Source organism: Eublepharis macularius, chromosome 6 (assembly GCF_028583425.1).
Source record: "Eublepharis macularius isolate TG4126 chromosome 6, MPM_Emac_v1.0, whole genome shotgun sequence".
Taxonomy (NCBI): domain Eukaryota; kingdom Metazoa; phylum Chordata; class Lepidosauria; order Squamata; family Eublepharidae; genus Eublepharis; species Eublepharis macularius.
The window spans coordinates 114,724,457-114,745,635 of NC_072795.1; the positions used below are offsets into that span (position 1 = coordinate 114,724,457).

Sequence of the window (21,179 nt, forward strand, 5' to 3'; positions counted from 1 at the left end):
AAACGTTAACCAGACATGTTGCAAAGCCATGCAATAAACAAAACACAGCATTAACCCCTTCCAGTGCAAAACGATGTCTTTTCACAATGGGATTTAGTTCGATATACATTTTGACCAATTGCTCCTCACCTGCTTCAGCGGAAGAGGACATAATGGAGGTTTATAAAGGTATGCATGGGGGTGGGAGAAAGTTGAAAGAGAAGTCTCTCTCCTTGCAAAAATATTAGAACTCAGGAACACCCAATGAAATTGATGGACAGAATATTCAGAACACACAAAACACTTCTTCACAATGCGTAATAAATAACATAAAATAAAAATTGATTTGTGGAATTCAGTGCCACAGGATGTAGTGATGGCAGCTGGCTTAGATATCTTTTAAAAAAGATTAGACACATTCAGGAGGGATGGGTCCTGTCCATCAATGGCTGTTAGACATAATGACTAAATGGAACCTCCGTGTTCAGAGGCAGTCAAACTCTAAATACTAGGCTGAAGGGTAACCACAAGGGGAAGCATTGGACAGGACAAGTGCAGAGAGACATCAAAATCCAGTTAATTCCTGCACCCCATTTTAAGAGAAGTACTTCTTCACCCAAAGGGTGATTAACACATGGAATTCACTGCCTCAGGAGGTGGTGGCAGCTTCAAGCATAGACAGCTTCAAGAAGGGATTGGATAAAGATGGAACTCTCTGTCTAGGGCAGTGATGCTCTGTATTCTTGATGTTTGGGAGGGCAATCAGTGGGAGGGCTTCTAGTGTCCCTTCCCCACTGGCAGACCTCCTGAGGACACCTGGTTTTTGGCCACTGTGTGACACAGAGTGTTGGACTGGGTGGGCCACTGGTCTGATCCAACATGGCTTCTCTTATGTTCTTATGTACACTAGATTTTACACTTTACCTAATCACAGCTGGGGTATCTCATATCCACATTGAGTGAATTGATTATTCTTTGGAACCAGTCTCTCTTTGTAAAATTCTCCCCCATCTTTCTGTTATGTATATAAATTGGCCTGTTGGATTTATACACCAATGCATTTAATGAACTGAGCTCTGATTCACCATAACTTATGGTGAAATAACTTTTGTTACTCTTTATGCTGCCACTGGACTCCTCTTTTATTTGATTGATTTCAGTGCTTCATACTTCTCTCTATAGTCACAAAACAAGATAAACTGGGCTAGAATTTGGTCCCAAGTGTTTTAACTCTCTAAGATGATCATGTGCATGTGACAGAGTTCACGCTGTGCTCATTCAGCTTATCAGAGTCCATTTTCCATAAGCAGCGCACTCGTTGCAGATATCATCATCAGCCTGGAGAGGAAACTGTGTGGTTATCGATGTGTGCTACTTTTAACACCAGAAATTAACTGAGCAAAAGAGGGCCTTCAAACATCATCACTCGCATTTGCTGGGACCCATTCCCTTAAACTCTGAGAAGGACGTGCCTACTTGCCTAGGCAGAGACTGGTTCCATCAAAGCCAGAGCAGTAAATATTTCCTCTGCGACCTTCATCACACTGTTGATGGCTGCTAGTTCTGTTGTTCACTAATGTATGTCTTGTAACTTGGATGGTTTTTTGTTGGGGGAGGTATTTTTGTTTTGTGAGCTGCTTTGAGTCACACTAAGTGGGAAAAGGTGGGTTTTAAATGCCCCAAATAATAAAAGTTCTTGTGAACAGCAAGCAAACGACTCATGCTCAGTTGTATTTTCCGCACTACTACTAATTATTTTGACTGATTTATTTTCCATAATAACTCAGCTGTGCTCACGCTTTCCCCAAACCCATGTTCTCGGCAATGACAGTCTGCTTACAGTCTGCTCCAGTGATGAGTCTCCCACCCATTACCATGCAAGAAGAAAGTGTGAAAATTATTCCGTATCTTTTCAGCACAGTGAATGTTATGGCGCTGCCGCTGGCTTTTTTCCAGCCTACTTCTGGGTACAGAATTCAGCTTCTGGAGACTCTCCTTTTTACCAAACAGAAGCCAATGTACAATTCACAATATCCTTGGAGAAAGGAGGTGGGAGCCAGAACAATTACATTCTTGTGCCACTGTCTTAAATGTGCACATGTAGAATTTACATTACATTTTAGTTAAAACAAACACTAGAAATCTGTAGCAAGGTGATGGTTAATAAAGAAGAGCTACCTTGGTGGTGGCCAAAATGTTGGCATCCAGGTGGAACCAGAAAACTCTTCCAACCATCGATCAATGGCTCATAAAAGTTTGGGACCAGTTTATATTAGAGAAACTAACATACAATATACGTAAAACACGACAACCATTCTTTTACCTCATCTTTTTTTGACAAACGGTGGCCCTTCTTTGAATTTATTGCTAGTAAGGATATCTCTCCTCCAAATTATTTATATCAGACGGTTTTGGATAGTTAACTCCTCTATTGTTTAACATCTTTTGTACAAAAATGAACTATTTGTAGCTTAATTTTGTAACTGTTATTGTATAATGTTACTGTTTATCTTGTTACTTCTTCTCCTGTATTTGTGGTTGTATGTTTCCTAATAAAATTTATTTTAAAAAAAGAAGAGCTACCTTCTCAAGTGTGCATTTAAATTTATATGTCCATTCCTATGCTTAGGGCTGTGGTGGCCATACTACAATTTACAATTTTATATAGGATAAGAAAGCTTTCACCTAAACATTTCACAGATGGACCAAAATAATTAGCACTTTTGAGGAGCTAACCATGGAGCAGCCGGCAATTGTGGTGTCATGGAATCTTCTTCGGCAAGAAAAAGAGCCAAAACGCAGCAGCTGTTGCTTGGCAACCTTTTCCCTTGCTCATAACAGCTGATTTTTTTTAAACCTTGCCTGAAAGCCTCTTGGGTATTGCCTAGTTCACTAATCATATTCCAGAAGACATCAAACAACAAGATGCAAAATAACAGACTTCTTGTTTCAGAGTAGCTGTTTGTACTTGAGCTACAGACTCAGCATTGCATCAGCAAGGACTCAGGCAGGAATCCAGAAGTGGGAAAGGAAGTGTAGACAAGTTTCATCACAGAATTTTCCCAATTACAGAAGCCTGCAATTTACTTGCCATCTTAGTGTCTCATTGCTACAAAGTTGCCTTTGAACACAGTTATTTTGTCAAATAGTTAAAATGCCTCTGTTGTAGGAAAGAGAATTACATAGTTGGCATTAACAGGTCTTCCCCCTCCTGCTCAGAACACAGGAAACACTGAGAATGGAGTCGGGCAGATTGGTCCTTTAACTTACTGGGAAGTTCAGAGGGGGCTGCTCTCCTGGAGGGCTGTTGGCAGCAAAGCAAACAGCTGATCTGTTAGCTACAAGTACATGTCCAAGAAAGAGGTCTTTCAAATGAGAAGCAATATATTGTTTAAATAAAAGAAAAACCCTCCACCTGCTCCCATACATGTAACATGTGAGCAACCGTGTTATCAAGGCATTTTCCAGTATTCAGCAATGTTGAACATTCAGAAAGTCAGCCCATATTCACCTCCGACTTAGCCTTCTATATTAAGGAAGGATTTTTCCTTCTTGCCTCCTAATATTCTGTCCTTTGGTCATACAGGGGGATTCCACACAGTGCAAACTCAAGAGCCAGAACTTTTAAGGACGACAGTTACTGAATGCCTTAGCTAACTGGGTTGCAAACCTATGCATTAGGACCTTTCCAACAGAACTAGGCAAGCACGTCAAAAGTTATCTTCAGACTGGTCTGGGTCCAAAAGCAGGATATCAGGAACCAAAAACCCTCCATAGTCAGAGACTTAGTACCCTCTCTGTTTCCAATCTACATCACTCACTCTGGGTATTTCCGCTCTCCCCAAGAAAAGAGGGGTGCTTAGAGTCTTCAGTGTGGGAAAGCACCGTAAGTCATGAGGTTTGCCAGTTCTTCCCCACCAAACCTGACTTTGATAAACTGTCACAGCACACACTGCCCCCAAGCGTCTACAGGCATAACAGCCTCAAAATGAAATGCGTTTCTCTTAGGACACGGTTAGCTTCATCTAAAATGTACTTGGGAAAGTGACTTTCTGTCTCTCTACTCCATCTTTAGGGAGTCCCGTGGCGCAGAGTGGTAAGCTGCAGTACTGCAGCCCAAGCTCTGCTCACAACCTGAGTTCGATCCTGGTGGATCGATCCTGGTGGATCGAACTTGTGCTGTTCCTCTCACCCCAAGTGTGCAGAGACATGGCGTGTGGCACCCTTGAGCTCTGTGCACACACATCAGCAGTTAGCTTGTTAGAACCTCCATGGTACAGCTTTGAGCCAATTAACATTCCTGAACACAGCGCATTTCGCACCTGCAGATAGGTCTCACTTCTGCCCACTCACGTACTCTAGCAACAGTGACAACAACTTTTGGGGTCCTGATTGGCTAACAGGCCTGAGCCACTTAGGCCCCCCCAAACCCATAAAAATAGGTTACCATACCAACATGGATCTTCAGGCTTTTAGCTTCTGTGTGAGGCTTCTAGTTTCAGCTCTGGCACTGAGTCTGTAAGATGGACGTTCTTCTGCAACCATCTTTTTGTCAGTTGAAATGGATTTGAACTGAAATCCTGCTTGTCTCTTTGCAGGATAGGGTTGCCAGCCTCTAGGTAGTGGCTGGAGATCTCCCAGAATTACAACTGGTCTCCATGCCACAGAGATCAGTTCACCTGGAGAAAATGGCCACTTTTGGGGTGGACTCTATGGAATTATGCCATGCCAAGGTCCTTTCCCTCCCGAAACCCCACTTTCTCCAGGTTTCACCCTCCAGATCTCCAGGAATTTCCCAACTTGGAGCTGGCAACCCTGTTGCAGGAGACTCTGTTCTTTGTACCTGTGCCTGACTTGAGTTTTGCCTTCTGGAATTACCGTGGTATGTATAGTTAAGAGCTTACATGGTAAGGTTTTGTTATTTTACTCCCCACAGTCTGTCTTGTCGAGTATCATTGCACCTTAAATAAATGTATTTTTTATCTTGTGTGGTTCTTGACTCTGAAACCTCAAAGCCCTAAACCGATGTCTTGACCCTTGAACCACCTACCTGGTAAATCTTTGTTCAGAGAACTCTGCTTGCAAGTCACCCTTGCAAGGTAGACTTTCTGTTTAGTTCCCTGACAGGCCTGGAGATTGATCCTTTAGCTCCTGTGCCTTGGGATAGACTAAAAGGACTGGTGGCAGCTACTGAGAGCAGTCTCTCATTGGCAGTTTTGTAAAGTTCTGTTTGCCAGGGATGTTGGGCTTTGTGCGTGTCCCCCCTCCAGCTTTGGGTGGAAACGGCAGACCCCTTGCCCTTGAAGCTGTGACAGAGGATTTATAACTTAAAATGTTGGGCTCCATAATTCACCTTTAACTCACCAGGAGTTAAAGATAAGTGCACTAGAATGACGATGACGTTCTGTAGTGTATTAACTCTCCCCATGTCTACTGAGAGTCTGCCATTGAAACTTTTGTTTTTACTGCAGCACAAGTTTTGAATCATGTTGTCCAGTGAGACTGAAACACTCATCCCATTGCTTTGAACACTGTGCTTATTTCTTCTCTTGCATGTATCCTAGGTTGTGCATTGCAAGAAGCAGAGCATTGTGTACACATGACGACATACTAAATATTCTTGTAAATTAGTTAGTCCTACAAGTTTAAATTTGTTAGGCCTACAAGTTTTTAAGCAACTACTTCCTGTATCTATACCAGTACCTGCTTGAAGGTTTCAAGGATCATCTATGTAATTTTGCAAGGAAAGTAACTGAGGACTGAAAGTCCTAGCATCTCAGCATCTCTGTAAATATACATTTCACCATTCCATGTGTTGAGAACCCTATGATTTTATGTACATGTACTTGAAGCTTGAAAGCATTCATGATATAACAAGGTTGGATCTACCTGTAACTGTTGTTCATTGAGTCTTTTTCTGTGCAGGCACACATGGGAACTGCACAGAAGACATGGTGATGAACCTTAATTCATATCTTCCCTCAGTTAACCATACGTAATTCTAAATCTAAGCAACTTTCCATGATTTCACTAACCTTAAGAAGCATCTATGTAAATAGCAGGGCTTCTTCAGATCTACCATACTGACTTCAGAACTTTTAGCAACAGGCGGAGACATTATTTTAGCTGGCTTCTATTTAATTTGGTTATTCTGTTTATTTTTTTTTTTGCAGTGGTGCTCAGCAGCCTTTTCAGTAATGTATCTCCCTAGAAAGTATTATTACCTTGTAAATACATATGCCACTGGATGTGTACATAGGTTGCAGCTGAAAAGTGTTTGATAGCTAGAGATGTAAAATTTCCTGGAATTCTAATAATATAATAATAACAACATTCGATTTATACACCGCCCTTCAGGATGACTTAACACCCACTCAGAGCAGTTTACAAAGTATGCCACAAGGGGAAAAAACTGGTTTGTTTTTTATTGTTTTTTGAAGAAAAGATGGAAATTCTGGAAAAAATTGAAATATATGCAATATTTATATCCCTATCAAACCTATTTTACTGATTTAGCATAAAACATCTTGTATAACTTAACATAAAAATGCTACTATTGGCATGTTTATGGAATTTAAAATTATATCTTCATTTTCTGTAAGAAAAACTGCAAGTATACTTGCAAGAGTGTTCCAAACTGCTGCACTCTAGGCCATCACAGTCATGGTTCAAAGAGGTGCTTTGAAAAAGGGATAGGGACCGTAGACTATACTACTGGGCACTGACCATTACTATTGTTTACTATATCATGTCAAATTGCTTGTGTTTTGATTCAACATTCTTTCAGCTCTGTATCAGATCTATAGCCTATTTTATTGAATGTCCAAGCTGTTGATCATATTGAATTACACTATGTAATCTGACTTGAGTTTCAGGGCGAAAGGCAGACTATAAATAATGTAAATTAAAATAAATAAAAGTAATCATGGAGAAAAAATGGGATGGGCCTCCACTGCCAAAGAGGTCATGAAACACAGAGTGAAGATTAAAGGGACTTCCAGGAAAAAATTATGTCAAGCATGTTTATTTAGTATTGGGGGGGGGGGGGGGAGAGACAACCAATAGATACAAAATAAATGACATTGTTAAATTAGGGATCTGTTAGAACTATTTATGAAGAGAAAATCAAGGGAATTCCAAACTAGTGCCATTACAACAATGCTTAAAGCTTGTTTTGTGGGGTTGGGCTGCACTGTAACCATAAAGCCATTCAGGAAGTTCCTCTTCGGAATAAGTGGAAAAGAGCATTACATTAGAAACTGGGCCACGTGGTGGAAGAAGGAACATAAGGCAGGAAGGAGGTTTGCACTGCAGTACATAGCAAGCAATACAGAACACCAGTTGATCATTCACTGTATAGTTAGTACTGAACTGTGGAAGAACTGTAACATTGAACAGTTCTCCACTTTAAGTGGGTTGAATGCTGCCTGTCACAGTGGGAGCTCACAATAGCAGGAAATGTCCAATTACTACAAGGCATATGCCACAAGGGAAGCCGTCTTTTTGGACAGAGATCATTTTAATATTGCACATTTCCACCAGAGGAAAGAGTTTTAAGTAGAAAGCTTTGCTCTTAGCCTTTCCATTTTTGTCGGGAGAAGAACTGCCATTTCCTTACTGAGTTCTAGCTCAGTTTCAACAGCCTGGACAGCATCTGTGTGCTTCTCACAGTACTCTACCAGAAATGTGTAATATTCCAATGACGTCTGCATGTTCTCCAACTGTTTCATGCCATCCGAAGTAATAAGCTTGCCATACAGGCGTGCAATGTGAAACTTAGCTACCATGGCAGGGCGAAGAACATCTTCCTCAAGGGTTTCAGGGAAAACCTTGTCAGGGTTCCTCAGGGAATCCAAAAACAGTTCATAGTATTTTATTGCCATCTGGGCAAGCGAATTTATTTTTTTAATGGTGTGGGAGTCAAGCTCCTCTAGCCTGTTTCCAATGGCTACTTTTAGATCCATCATCTCATAATAGGTATCTGCTAGTTCAAACTGGAGCTGCCTCCTGAGCAGCAGAAAGTACTGTGGGTTTAAGTCTACACAGATGGGCTCCAGCATATCTATCCTACGCTTGTGCATCTTGCAGCGCCTCTCATAATCTTCTTCAAAGAAAGCAAGCACCTTGAACAAGGCACTGTGGTCCTGAACAATTTCAATGTGGTCAGTAGCATACCCATCTACCTGAAAGAACTCTTTCGCTTCACTGACATAATTCTGACCCACCAGGAAGACTTCTCTGGCTTCCTGAAAGTCTAAAGGAAACACACAGCTCACTTTCTCTTCCAAGGCCAAAATGGAGTCACACAGATCACTAGTCCCAAAAAGGACTGCCTTTTTCCTGCCCTTTTCTTTCTCGTCCTCCTCTTTCTTCCGCTGGGCTATAAGCTCCGACTGCCTTTCTGGATCCAGCTCACCAATATTGTCCTAAAACAAGAACACATTTGTTTTTAAAGAGGCTGCCATCAGGGCTACAAGACATTAAAAGGGTATCACTGATAAAGTGAACACTTTCCTAGGAATAACCTCCTGCAAGAGGTATGCCTGCAAGAAGAGCTCATCTGCTTTGCGCTCTTCATTTAAAATGCACCAATTCGGAGATTCTTTCCTGTCCTATATAGCAGCAGCTCCTGAAGGGGCATCGTGGCCTAGATCCAGCCAACTGCAGATTGAGAGCAGAGTTTGTGGAACAGATATGTGCTGCCTTCCTCTTCTTGCCGCAGTCTCTCCTTAGCATCCCCACCCCCAAGCCACAAAGGGTCAGGCCAAGGGAGTGGGGACGGGGCATACTGGGGGAAGCTGCAGCGAGGGAGCAAACACACCATTCCCCACTCATACAAACAACAAGAGTTCAGGCATGCGTTTGTGGGGCAATTTCTGTCCTTTCCCCTCCCCAATGCTGCCTCGTCCATACCCCAGATATCCCCAATACTCAGAAGATGCTTTTTCTAGGGGCTGCAGTGGGAGGGTGGCAAAGATGCCTTCCAGGAACTCTGATCCATCTGCTGTTAGTTGGATCCAAACCCATATATTTTAAATTCATTAAGGGCAATAATTCAATACAAACAGAAGCTAAAACCATCAACCTGGTGAATCATTACAGAGAAACGGTCTGAAAATTTCAGGAAAAGGAACTGGACAGGTGCCAAGTTTCAATCTTGTCACTTGATTATTTTTATTTCCAACAGATTTTCAGCAACCCTTAATAGCCAAGATGGATGTTCTTTGGGACCTCTGTCCACCTATCCACTGTTTGCACAATGATTTCTCAAGAGTAGTTTTCTGGAACTGAAAACCTCAACAATCTGCATAGTTAGGGATATTAGAATGCAAATATAATGAGTGAGATAATACTGTCGATTTATAAACCATCCAAGGCTTCAGGAAGTATCTGCTAACTTGATGGTGAATAATGGACTAGCAGACAAGTTAACTGGTAGGGCAGCAATAGGCAAGAAGAAAGCTACTGGAGAGGCCAAAGGGCAAGTAGGCAGTGGAAAACAACAATGCATTTGAGTGTGCAAATATTAAATTCACTTTGGCAAAACTGAACTTTCCTTTCTTGATGATATCATACATTCAGTTCTCAGAACTGAAGCTGTTTGGACACTGAGCAAGTTATGTATTTAGGGCCACAATGAGATCCAAGTGATGTGACCAGCTTCTCGGAAGTCAAGGATGTTGATCACAAGGTTTTACTGCTCTGGTAATAACACTACATGTGGACTGGGAAGTGAAGCACGTGCATTAGCACTTGGCTTCTGTCTTTGTCCATGAAGCAGTTTTACGAGTTGATTTAATAGACTGTAAACTCATAGCATTACTAGACTTCTTTTGGGAAAGGGTTTATTATTACTACACACACTTGCACTCTATCTCGATTACCTCAAGCAACTTGCGCGCTCCCTGCAAGAGGTTCAAACAGTACTTAATCCAGCATCTTGCAATTTCTGCTTTTCTCTGCTGAAGGTCTTGTTGGTCTTGTTCTGTTTCATCTGATTAAAAATATCAGAGATTCATATAACTGTTCAAACAATTATGCTAAACTCAGCACTACATCTTGGCATACCATCTCCTGAGAAACACTTAGCTGTCCGACATCATGAACAGAAGGTAGCATTTAAACAAATGTCTTTCTGACACTGGAATTTTTCTTAACTATAAACAGAGATCAAAGATGTTACATGCTCTTCCCAGCATGGATGTAAAAAGAACTATTCAAGAAAGTCAACTGTCAAATAACTCAATGCTCCAAGTTATTCCCATGTTACATGTACAGCTAAACATGCAATTTGAAAACCTACATTTACCCAGGTACTGGTCCCTGGTTTCATTTAGAAGGAGAGACAGAGAGAAAGACAGAAAGAAGCTGTAAGGAACAACTTATAACAGTTTTCCTAATGCTATTAACATTGAAAGTATTATTAAAATTGAAAGCATTATTTGCGTTGTAACAGTCACAAATAGTGAGGTAGGCTCACTGGAGATGTGGTACAGAGATGTTCTAAATAAATAATGAGCAAAATAAATTGCCAATCCAAAAAAAGGAATTCATCCATTTTGGTGCATATGCCTTCCATCCCTGCAAGTGCTATTCCCCCCCTTAACGTTATCGCAGCAACAGCTCTGATCCTGCATTCAAACATAATGGGAGGGAAGACATGCTACAGAGAGACACGGAGTTTCCTCCCCCAAGTCCCTCAGATCAACGGAAGAACGAAATAGCCAACAGCAAATCACATGCAAGGAATCAATGGGACAATATCCAGGAGAAGAATGGAAAGCAAGCACAATTTTCTGGTATCTGTGTTGGAACATTTCATTCAAAGTTGCTACAGCTCAAACTGAAAGGAGACAACTTACTGTCCTCTACAGATGACACCTGTCCAGCTTGACCAAAGATGACACTGGCAGCTGCTAAACAATGCCTGGACTCCATGAAGCATTGCTACGGGCAGAAGGCATGGGGGAGCTCGTAAGTGAGACATGACAAGCGGCTACTTTTTTACTTACCTATGACTTTTGAATATCTAAGTTCTGAAATTGGAACACACGGTCACAGAAGGACCCAGAAGCATGTTGTAACAACAGTGTACAATACAGAATTCAATGGCAAACATTTTCATGCTTCAGGGGTACGTGGAGATAATGGAAGCATAATATTGCCAGTTTTGCTGGGATGGGAACATTGGCTGTGATGGGCAACTTCTGAAGAATGCCAACAGCAAAAGATATGGTTCAGGCTATTTAAACTGCTTGCAAAATCCTTGATACAACTAACTGATAAAAACTACTAACGCTATTGGACCAGAAGCACTTCCCTTTAAGGAAGGCTACAATATGCTGTTTTCTTACATTCAAAAGCAACTTCTGAAGTCATATTTTACCAATATTTTAAACGCATGTATGCATATCATTTGACGAGAGCAACATACCATTTAAATTTTCAAACTAGTTGTCAACTGAAGAAAATCCTGAATATTTTGATAATTAACTCTACAAGATGCTCAGAAGATAAAAATCAATGCTCAGCTGGGAATGAGGAAAAACTACATTTGCTCATTTTCTTCATGGAAGAAGACCAGCATCCCGCTTCAGATGCAACATTTTCCCCAAAGGTGTTGCCGTAAGTCAACTATGACTCAAGGGCAGGTTTTCATTTTTTCAATACAGTCTGCAAATATCCTCATGGTTTTTTCCTAGCAAAGATAAATCAAGCTGCATTTTGAAAAGCAATGAGCTTTCAGTTAGCAATACAGGGGCCTGCAGAAAAACAATCATTTGCGTTTATTTCAAAAATCACGCACCATTTGATAAGCTTTCTGCAAATCTAGATATATTAGGTAATAATGACTAAAGGAACACTGAAAATCAGATCAATTTATTTACTTTAACTAAATACTTTGCTAGAAATTATAATACATACATTTACTTGTGTCCCTTTTGAACAGGTAGAAAATAAAAAACATGTTTGTTCTCTCAAAGATTTTCCTTCTACAACCGAAACCATCTGTACACTAAACCATTACTCCCAGATCTGTCCACACACAGAGTGGTCTGGCAGTATAGCCAAGTACATCTTGCTTACCCTTTTAAAGCAGCAGCAATGTTTGAAAACAAACAACAACCTACATTATCAAGACAACAGAATGTTGATAGCAGATCAAAGAGCAATACTGACTATAGCAGCCCCTTAAAAAAAAAAGAGGCAGACTGAAGAGAACACTGAAACAAGTACCTTTGTGAGATAATATTGAGACAGAGTAGCTGCGTTGAGAGCCCATTTTACTGGAGAGTAACCACTATACTCAAGCTGCCGTTTCAGGGTGGTATGGCAATACTGTGCAGCCTTCTCCGTCATGTCCAGGTGTTGGTAGACTTGGGCCAGATAATACAGCGTATGAGTACAGACCTTCTCAAATCTGGGGGAACAGAGGGGTTTAGATTTTATTTTTGCAGACAGATACTTTCCACTCTTATCTACACTTTTAGGCACCAGATACCTTTTTGACCTCTCTTGGTCTGTGAGTCTCTCTTCCTGCGGCATGAAGTGTTCGTTGGAATCCAGTGGAGGGCTCCCATTCTGTAAAGCATAACACACAAAGGTAATATATATGAAAAGTACGCGCGCTCTCTCTCTCTCTCTCCCAACTGCCTTTTAATACTGCACATAACATACCACTAATAGAAAGAATTGTAAAGCTGGCTGCAGTGTTCTTATGGTACAACACATCTAAGCATCAGACGTCTGACAGGTATTTTAAGGGGGGAAAACCCCACATACTTCCATGCTATAGGAAAGAACCTGTCATCATGCAGCCCTAATCATATATTCATTCAAAAATGTTTTGTCTACTCCTAATAGCTTGCTGCTACATGTTTCAAAAATATGTTTCAATAAATGGAATAATCCAACAAGAAGCAGAAAGTTTACCACGATGCAATGGAGCCGTGAAAAACATTCTTTCAAAAATACTTGTAATTTGGGATTCATAATACTTTAAAAAGGAAACAGTAGTTTGTACCTAGATATAATTTAAGAATTGACCAGTATAGTCCACTGAATTAACAACACTTTATGGAGAATAGCCATTAGTCCAGACATCAATTGAACAATTCAAGAGCAAACAGTGATGTGCGTTACCACTCTAACTACCTATGATAAACTAGAAGTGCAAATACAGACACTATATCCAAATATAAGGGCAGAGATGAGAAAAAGGATAGAAAATTTTGGCAGTGTAACTCTTTAATGACACCTGTAAGAGGTTTAACTCCCCCTGCAAGACCCAAAAAGTTAAAAAACAAAACAAAAAACACTACATACTGAGCTTTAACAGACCTATAGAAATTTAACAAAAGATTAGTAAAGGATGTAAGGCATCACTCCTGTTTTTAAAGGCTCGACAGCTCAGTTGTGAGGATATGCCAGTTTAATGACCATTACACATGATCAAAGGGCACACAGCTGAAATCAGAGGAACCATCTGTAGTTTTACTGATGAAAAAAGGGTCACATCATTAACTGTGCAAACACGTTTTCTGAACCCTCCCTGTTAACATCTTTCTTCCTATGCAGCCCACAGTATGCACTCTCTTCTCTTTGTTCCTGTCTGTTAAGCCTTCTTTTGCATCCATTCCTACTCCACTGCACACTCCTCCTTCTGCAAAGCCTATTATCTACCTCTTTTTCCATTTCTCCACCTACAAGTCTTTGCACTTCTGTTATTTACCTTTTTTCCTCCCTGCACCATTACTATTACTGGAAATGCTCTCACTACATATGAAAACTGGATTCACACATGCATTCCCAGACTTCGATGTCATGGGATTTTTTTTGTTTGTGCTTGAAATAAGTGCAAGCTTGGGCAGTGCCTCATGGAGGGAGGAACCTGAAATAGTACACAGTAAGGGAGACAACACTTGAGTTTTAATCTTTATTGAACATATAAGATTAACAGAAAAAAAGCAGGATGATTAAGAGGCATATAAAATTCAAAATGTGGAGGAATTACTGAACCATGAGTAACTAGCTGTCCTGTATATCATTGCACAAATATTTGAGGAATAAGCAACAACAAGCAAATAAGAGGATTCCTACTAGAAGCCATCCGAGTTATGCTAAATGTTCCTCCTGCCGGCTGATCCAAAGTTGGAACCCACCCTGAGTGTTGTTACAAGAGTCCAGTGCTTCCAGAGAGAGAAAGGAGCGGTGATGGTAAGAACTGAGGCTTTTCTCTGGACTGGCCCTCAGAAGAGGGGAGGAGAGGGATAAATCTGGAGACCAAGGAGGCTGTGACTGGGGGGGAAAGAGGAAGCAGACTAAAGAAGCACAGCAGAAACCTGTTGCTTGCTCCTGTAGTCCGATGCAGTTGGAGAAGTTCCAGGTGAGGAGGAGGGGGTCCCTGCCCAAGAGAGTCTGAAGTACAGGAGCAATCCTTGGGGGTCAGATTGAACCTTACACTAAGCTTTGTCCTGCAGCAGCAGAGGAACAGTTTGGGATAGAGAACTTAACCCAATTTGCTTATGCCAGAATACTGCTTTGATCCTATATTTCCTGGGCATTCACTACTGGAGTCTAATTCCTTTGGTGGCATTTTGGAGTCCTTTGTACAGATAACACAAGAGGGGCACAGAATGTCCAAATCAGTAATAAAGAAGAAGAGGATGATATGCAACCTCCTCTCTGCCTCACCTGGTGCACAACTGGTTTATCTGAGAGGCAGATAACGTCTGCTACCAAAGGCCAGAAGATGGCTTATGGTCCTGGCTTCCCTCATAATTAAGGTTTCCAGAGACATCTGCTGTGTAAGGCAGATTACTGGATGCCCCCCAGAAGATCCGTTATTATCTTGCAAATCTCAATTGTTAATCATGGCTTAAGTTTTGATGATCCCACAGGAAATCAAAAAACAGAATCACTGTCAGGAGAATGTCCAGGTCCACAGGGGAACTTAATTGCCTGTATCCTGGTCTTAATTTTTCAGCTTTACAATCAAACATGGAGTCTCTCCAGCAATCTCAGACATTGTATGGCCTAAGAAGTCACTGGAATAGCTCATCATCATGGCTCCCAACCCAGAGTTGCTTATTGGGTTAATTTCCCCCCTTTTCCCCCCACATCACATAGCACACTACCTTCTCTATCAATTACCACAGCTCTCTCTGTAAATAGCATGCTTTATTCATTAGCTAACTCAATAAAGATTATTACTTTCTAAAATGTACATCCAAAAAACAAAGCATCACTCTCTAATGTAGAGAACTAGAAGACTTTCCTTTGTGCGCATGTGTTTGATCCCTCCCCACTTTCATCTGTGCAGATGTTGCTGCATTTCTATAGAAATATTTACTGATCGATGGGAAAAATTACAATTGTCTTTGTCGGTGAGAATATCTGTAACCAAGATGAATGTCCTTCCTAGAATGTTATTTTTGTTTCTGACAATTACGGTATTGATACCTGATATACCATTTAAACAACAGCAGAAGGATATAAAAAATTGTGTGACAAGGGAAGAAACCACATGTTAAGTATAAAAGATGCAAAAGAAAGCAGGGGTTTTGAGTTATCTGATTTGAAAATATATTTTGATGCTTGTTGTTTGGTATGGTTTAAGGAATGGGTAAGGTAGAGAAATAAAAGGCTATTGGAGTTAGGTCACAAGTTAGGATGACATGCCTATTCACGGTATGATAAAGTTAAAAGTTAATGTGGATTTTAAAAATCATTATATTAGGTATGCCATTCTGAGTATGGAACAAATATAAATTTAGGTTGTGACCAAAAACGCCTTTGTAGATCTCATCACAAGAAGCCTTTTTTAGACAAGAAATGATAATTAAACATAAGTGGTTAACGTATTGTGATATATTAATGTTCAACAAGGTGAATATAAAATGAAAATGGGAGAAGATCTAATCGTACAAGGATATTTTTTCAATGGTTTTTCTATGTCTAGAATGGTTTAAAGTTGATAAAAGGATTATGATTTTGATCTAAGATGGTATTTGAAACAAATAAATAAAATGTATAAACTCTTGTTGAGATTGGAAACAGAAGAACATGTGAAAGAATATATGATAAAATGGGCAAAAAACTGTGGATATAACACACAACTTGAACAATGGGAGAATGTGTGGTTGAAGGGTCTTAAATGTACATTAAGCTCTGGTCTGAAAGAAAACTTTTATAAAATAATGTATTGTTGGTATATGTATAAAAATGTTTCAAATAGAAGTTGGAAGTGCGAACAGCAGGAGGGGACATTTAATCACCTATGGTGGACATGAAACAAAGCTAAAAAAAGATATAAGAATACATTTAATTATCTAGAAGACTCTAAAGACTAATATACAAATGAAACTGGAGGCTTTTTTGTATATGACAACAGCAAGAGCAATTGTAACTAGTCAGGGCTGAGTAAGCAGATTATATAATTTTTTGTATATGACAACAGCAACAAGACTGTTATATGCTCAAAAATGGAAAGCTACAATATTGCCTACAACAGAGGAATGGCTAAAGAAGATGATGGAGTTTGTGGAGATCAGAAGAAAAGACACCAGATAAATATGTTGTTGCCTGAAAACCCCTTATAGACTTTCTGTGGGAAACAGAAAGAAATGAACTGATGGTTTGTTCTTTTGAAGATTAGGAGGGAGAAAAAATGTTTAGAGGGAAAAGGAGAAGTATTTATGGTAATTTTGGTGTTAGTGTATATACTTATACATCTTATAATACTTAAATATTTTTCACAAAGAAAGGTGATACCTTTCCCTATTTTTCTTTTTATTACTTTGTTTTAAATTTTTAATTAAAAAATCATAAAAAAGAAATTGGCTACTGAATTCTGTATTTTCAATCTTGGGTTCATTGTTTTAACATGGTAAATCTCCTTAAGATTCATTAGCTGAAAGCATGAATTGTGTTTTTAATGAAAAATGAACATAAAATAAAGCAAAGCCAATAATATAAGAACATTAATATTTTTCCAGCATTACATTACAGGACAAATGCAGCATTCCACTGCTTTCATAAAAGCCATAACAAAGTACTGACAAACACTGGAACTGCTACCCCCCAGAGGCATTGCAACATATAAATAGTGCCTCAGAGGCCCTAACAGAGGCTCCATTGTACCGATGTTATTGTGTTAGCACAGCCAACAGCTTTGACAGCTGTTTTGCATAAAGAGCGTAGCATTACAAATATTGGTTTGTATGCGTCATTCTGGCAATACAAGGGCAAACATTTTTAGACTATCCCAATGTAGTGATTGTAACTGGTATTATATAGAAATACCTTTTGTGGTTGCAGAATGATAAGAATACACAGGTGCTAATCTTCAAATCAGTTATCCGCACCGACCACTCTACCTTAAATGCTGACTATTTTTGAAACTCCCTTAAAATTAAAATATCAGATATGTTTTTCACTTAGCATCATTAATTATCAACTTTCAGAAGAATAGTAGGATTTTAGTCCAGTTGCACCTTAAAGATCAATTTTTTTTTCAAAGTGTAAGCTTTAGAGTCTGAGCTCTGACTCTCAAAAGCTTACACTCTGAAAATCTTGTTGGTTCTTAAGGTGACACCGGACTGAAATTCTGCTGTTGTACTTCAGACCAACATAGCTACCCACCTACTATCCTTTCAGATGACTGGCACCCATGAGCAGGGCATTTTGAAAAATCCTGTCTAAACAAATGTATTTTTGTGAAAAGGTTAATAATCCACACAACATAAAACTTGTCCTGTGATTTGTAGAAATCAAGAACAATACATCTGGGGAGGCTTGTCTTTTTTCCATGTCTGTAACAAACAAATATTAGAAGGTACAGTTTTGACTGTGTCATGGAATCAAACTTTCTTACAGAAAAGATCACAGCTAAAACATAATGCAAGTTCACACCATGCATTACCTCTTTCATGTACTGATTATACAAGGCCTCTGCAGATTCAAGGTAAGTCTGTGCTGTTTTAATGTCACCTCTTTCTGACCACAGGATACCCAGATTATTCTATAAAATACAAAAAAAATATATACCATCATTTACTCTAGAAGTTATGAAAGGCATAGGATCAAGTCCACAATCGCCAGTGTCAAAATAGTCCCACTAACTTCAAAGGAATGAGGTCAGCTGGAATAAGTAGCAGGAGATCAGACTCTTGGCCAGCAACTTGCTCTGTGCTTAGGGCACATCGCAATACAATGTACTCACCTGGAATCCTAGGAAGAGAGGAAATGCCATACTCCTAAAATCTGATTTGCAACTACCGTATTGCGCATGTATGAACTGTTAACACACAGCCACACAGCTGGTGAATTTGACACTTTCCCTGCCACACCCACTGCCAATTTTGCTGGCCCATAGAACTTAATCGGCACCCACACCACAATGGTAACTTATTAGTCAGGGCTGAGTAAGCAGCTTATATAATTTGTTATTGCTTGAAATATAAGCATTACAGGCTTGCTAACTAGCAAGGGGAAAGTGGTGATTATCCATCAACTCTACATGCCACTCTCATGCCACCTTTCTTCCTTTCAGCCCTTTCCCAATGCTTCCTTGCTCTGCCTTTCCCCCCATCACAACATAGCTTTGCCATGTATACAAAATGGACACAGTTGTGTATTCTTTGCTACACAGTAAGCAAAAAATGAAACTGAGCTTGGATTGCACAATGCAATATACATCTTGTGTTCAGGGCTCGTTATGTTCAGCTCTGCCACCATATTGCTATGTTGCATTTTCCTAGGTCTGCAAATGCAGCTACAATCATCCTCACCCTGTAGGCTACGGCAGCAAGATATAGGGTTGAGTGCTCCGTATTTCAGAAGAATAGGCAAGTCTGAGCTAATCCTATCACAAACATAAAGCTACACATTTCAGAATGTTTGTTTTGGCCTCTTGGCACAACTCTATCTTCATCTCCTTAGCTCTAGTTTTTGATTCACCATGCAGTTGCGTGGATACTACCACAAATATATGTGCATTATGCATGTTTAAAGTCAGAGACAGACAAGAATATGAACAAGGAAACAACCAGGTTTCCACAACAAAGGTAAAGAGTCTTCCTACGTCTAATGTGCATTTTATGCAACAATCATCACAGCAGTATTTTTTACGAGTCATCTTATCTGACCAAGAATTCTACAGATAGCCCCAAAATCGATTGCTTGGCTCACATTTTCCTACCCATTCAAAATGCATCAAGTATTCATTTAATTTGTTAACTGGACTCATACAAATGGCAGTCTCTCCCATGCATTGGCCTGATTAAGCGTATAAAAATGAAGGCGCCTCATCTGCCAGGATTTTGACTTGCTGGAGGGCCCAAAGGCACCCAGCCCAGTCCACTTCCACAAGAAGCTGTATTTTGACCGACTGGTTTAGAAACTTTATCACCACCACCAAAATACCACTTCTTCACAAGAACACCGCGCACCCCCACCTCCCGCCCTCAACGTCTTTCCTGGCCAGCGGAGGCCCCCGGTGGCAGAGCGACCCACTGAAAGCCGGGGCGGCCCCTCCGCGCCTTGCCTGGGCCTGGATGTAGAGAGAGACGCACTCCCGGGAGAGACGGTGGCGCTCCAGCAGCTTGACGCACTTGACCAGGTGCTCCTCGCCCGCAGAGCACTCCTGGGTGTCGGTGTAGTTCACCCCCAGCTCGTACTCCACCGTGGCCCTCCGCACCGCCTGCAGCCGCTCCGCCTCGCCGTCCTCCTCCTGGCCCTCGGCCGGCTCCTCCGAGGCCAGCAGCTGCTTGACGCCTTCCAGCAGCTCCCGCGCGCAGTACTTGGAGCGATACGGCTCCGTCTCCGGGTCCTTCTTGGACTCCACGTACAAGAGGTTGAGGGCGCTGCGGAACTTCTCGCACAGTGAGGGCCAGCCGCTGGGCGCCGCCATTTTCCCTCTCTCGCCTCTCGGTCTCTGCGGTCAGCGCCCACCCTCAGGGAGCCGCCGGCATCCTCTTCGGCATGCCAGTCCTGCGGCCCTTACTAAAAGTGGAGGCAGGGCGGCCCGTGACGTCAGCGGAAACAAGACGCCCGCCTGTTGCCGAGGCGACTGAAGCCGAGGCGTGAAACGGGAAACAATGGGCGCGCGCGGCCTGTGCTCCGGGAAGCTGTCGCCGAGACCGAGAGGACCCTGGATAAAACAGCGGTCTAGCGAGCTTCAGAGACCGGAAGCGTTCATTTCGACATGAGCTCACTCGCCTGTCATTTATTTTGCTACCAACGCAGCCGCTCTGGGAAAGAAACATGTACCGCTAGCCCGACGCTTAAACTGGCAAGTAACTCTGGGAATTGTAGTCTTGGAGGGTGAAGGCAGGGTTACCCTCTGACCCGCCCCGATTTTCGGTCTGAGGAAAAGCTGCCAAGCCACGTGACGTATAACTGGCAAACTGCGTCAGAGAAACGCAGTAGCGTTGCTAATTATTTAACCCCCCCCCCAATAGACCACAATTCAAACGTGCCCACGCACAGCTTGCCCGCCATGGGCCTCTCCGTGACAGCGGCACAGCAACTCTGGGGGCTGCAGTCTCCCCCCACTCCATTCTGCAGCTGCTGGTGCTCAGTTCGGCTTGCAGGTCACGGAATGGCTCTTCAAACTACAAGCCCACTGGGACTTTTTCCTCTGGTCCTAATGGCCAGCCCACCTAAGTGGGGGCTGGGGGGGGGGGTGAAACAACGCGCAGTTTTGCACTTGCCTCTCCTTAGTTTTCAGGGCATCACCTTGTGCGTATGAAACATTTGATTTTTAAATCCTTTACAGCCATTTTGAAAACACAGATTTTTTAAAAAATAATTGTTATAATCTTCACTCACTACAATAATAATTTATCCATTAATCTAACGGTGCAAATTTATCTTCTATTTAGAACAGCCTTGGGCCACTTCACTAAAGCAAGGCAGACCTGTTTTTCCTTTGGGTTACTCTCGTCAGTTTTAAATATTCTAAAAATTGAGTGTGTTAAAATGCATGGATTACCTCTGCACTATTAATTTTTAGCATATCCTGTTCTAGTTTTTAGATGTTTTCCCATTACTCTGCCATATCTCCTAAACTATCAACTTTCATGCATAATTGTTTATGCTGAAATTATAACTGTGATGTTTGAAAGGAAATGCTTCTGGAAGCAGTGGAGTTTATTTCCAGAGTGTTTAGGAGTATGATACAAGATGCTTTTTTGGTA

At 41.2% G+C, this 21,179-nt stretch overlaps 1 protein-coding gene across 2 annotated transcripts; it reads right to left on the minus strand.

Moving 5' to 3' along the window:
• Positions 1–6,987: 6,987 nt before the first annotated feature.
• KIFBP (kinesin family binding protein) lies at positions 6,988–20,212 on the minus strand. 2 transcript variants are annotated; one of them, XM_054983305.1, is made up of 7 exons: positions 19,526–20,212; positions 17,903–18,001; positions 12,482–12,561; positions 12,217–12,400; positions 10,842–10,926; positions 9,864–9,973; positions 6,988–8,405 (listed from the first exon to the last, which is right to left on the minus strand). In XM_054983305.1, the coding sequence occupies exons 1-7, from the start codon at positions 19,889–19,891 to the stop codon at positions 7,533–7,535; spliced, it is 1,797 nt and encodes a 598-aa protein (XP_054839280.1). In that variant the 5' UTR covers positions 19,892–20,212; the 3' UTR covers positions 6,988–7,532. The 2 variants fall into 2 exon arrangements, with proteins under 2 accessions (XP_054839280.1, XP_054839281.1); XM_054983306.1 differs by lacking the exon at positions 19,526–20,212 and adding an exon at positions 18,203–18,323.
• Positions 20,213–21,179: the final 967 nt, after the last annotated feature.

Coding starts and splice junctions, on each gene's coding strand:
- KIFBP (XM_054983305.1), bottom strand. CDS start 19,891: ATGGCGGCGCCCAGCGGCTGGCCCTCACTGTGCGAGAAGTTCCGCAGC. Junction 12,401..12,481: donor GACCAAGAGAGGTCAAAAAG/GTATCTGGTGCC, acceptor CTGTTCCCCCAG/ATTTGAGAAGGTCTGTACTC. Junction 10,927..12,216: donor CTCAATATTATCTCACAAAG/GTACTTGTTTCA, acceptor TTCTGCCCGTAG/CAATGCTTCATGGAGTCCAG.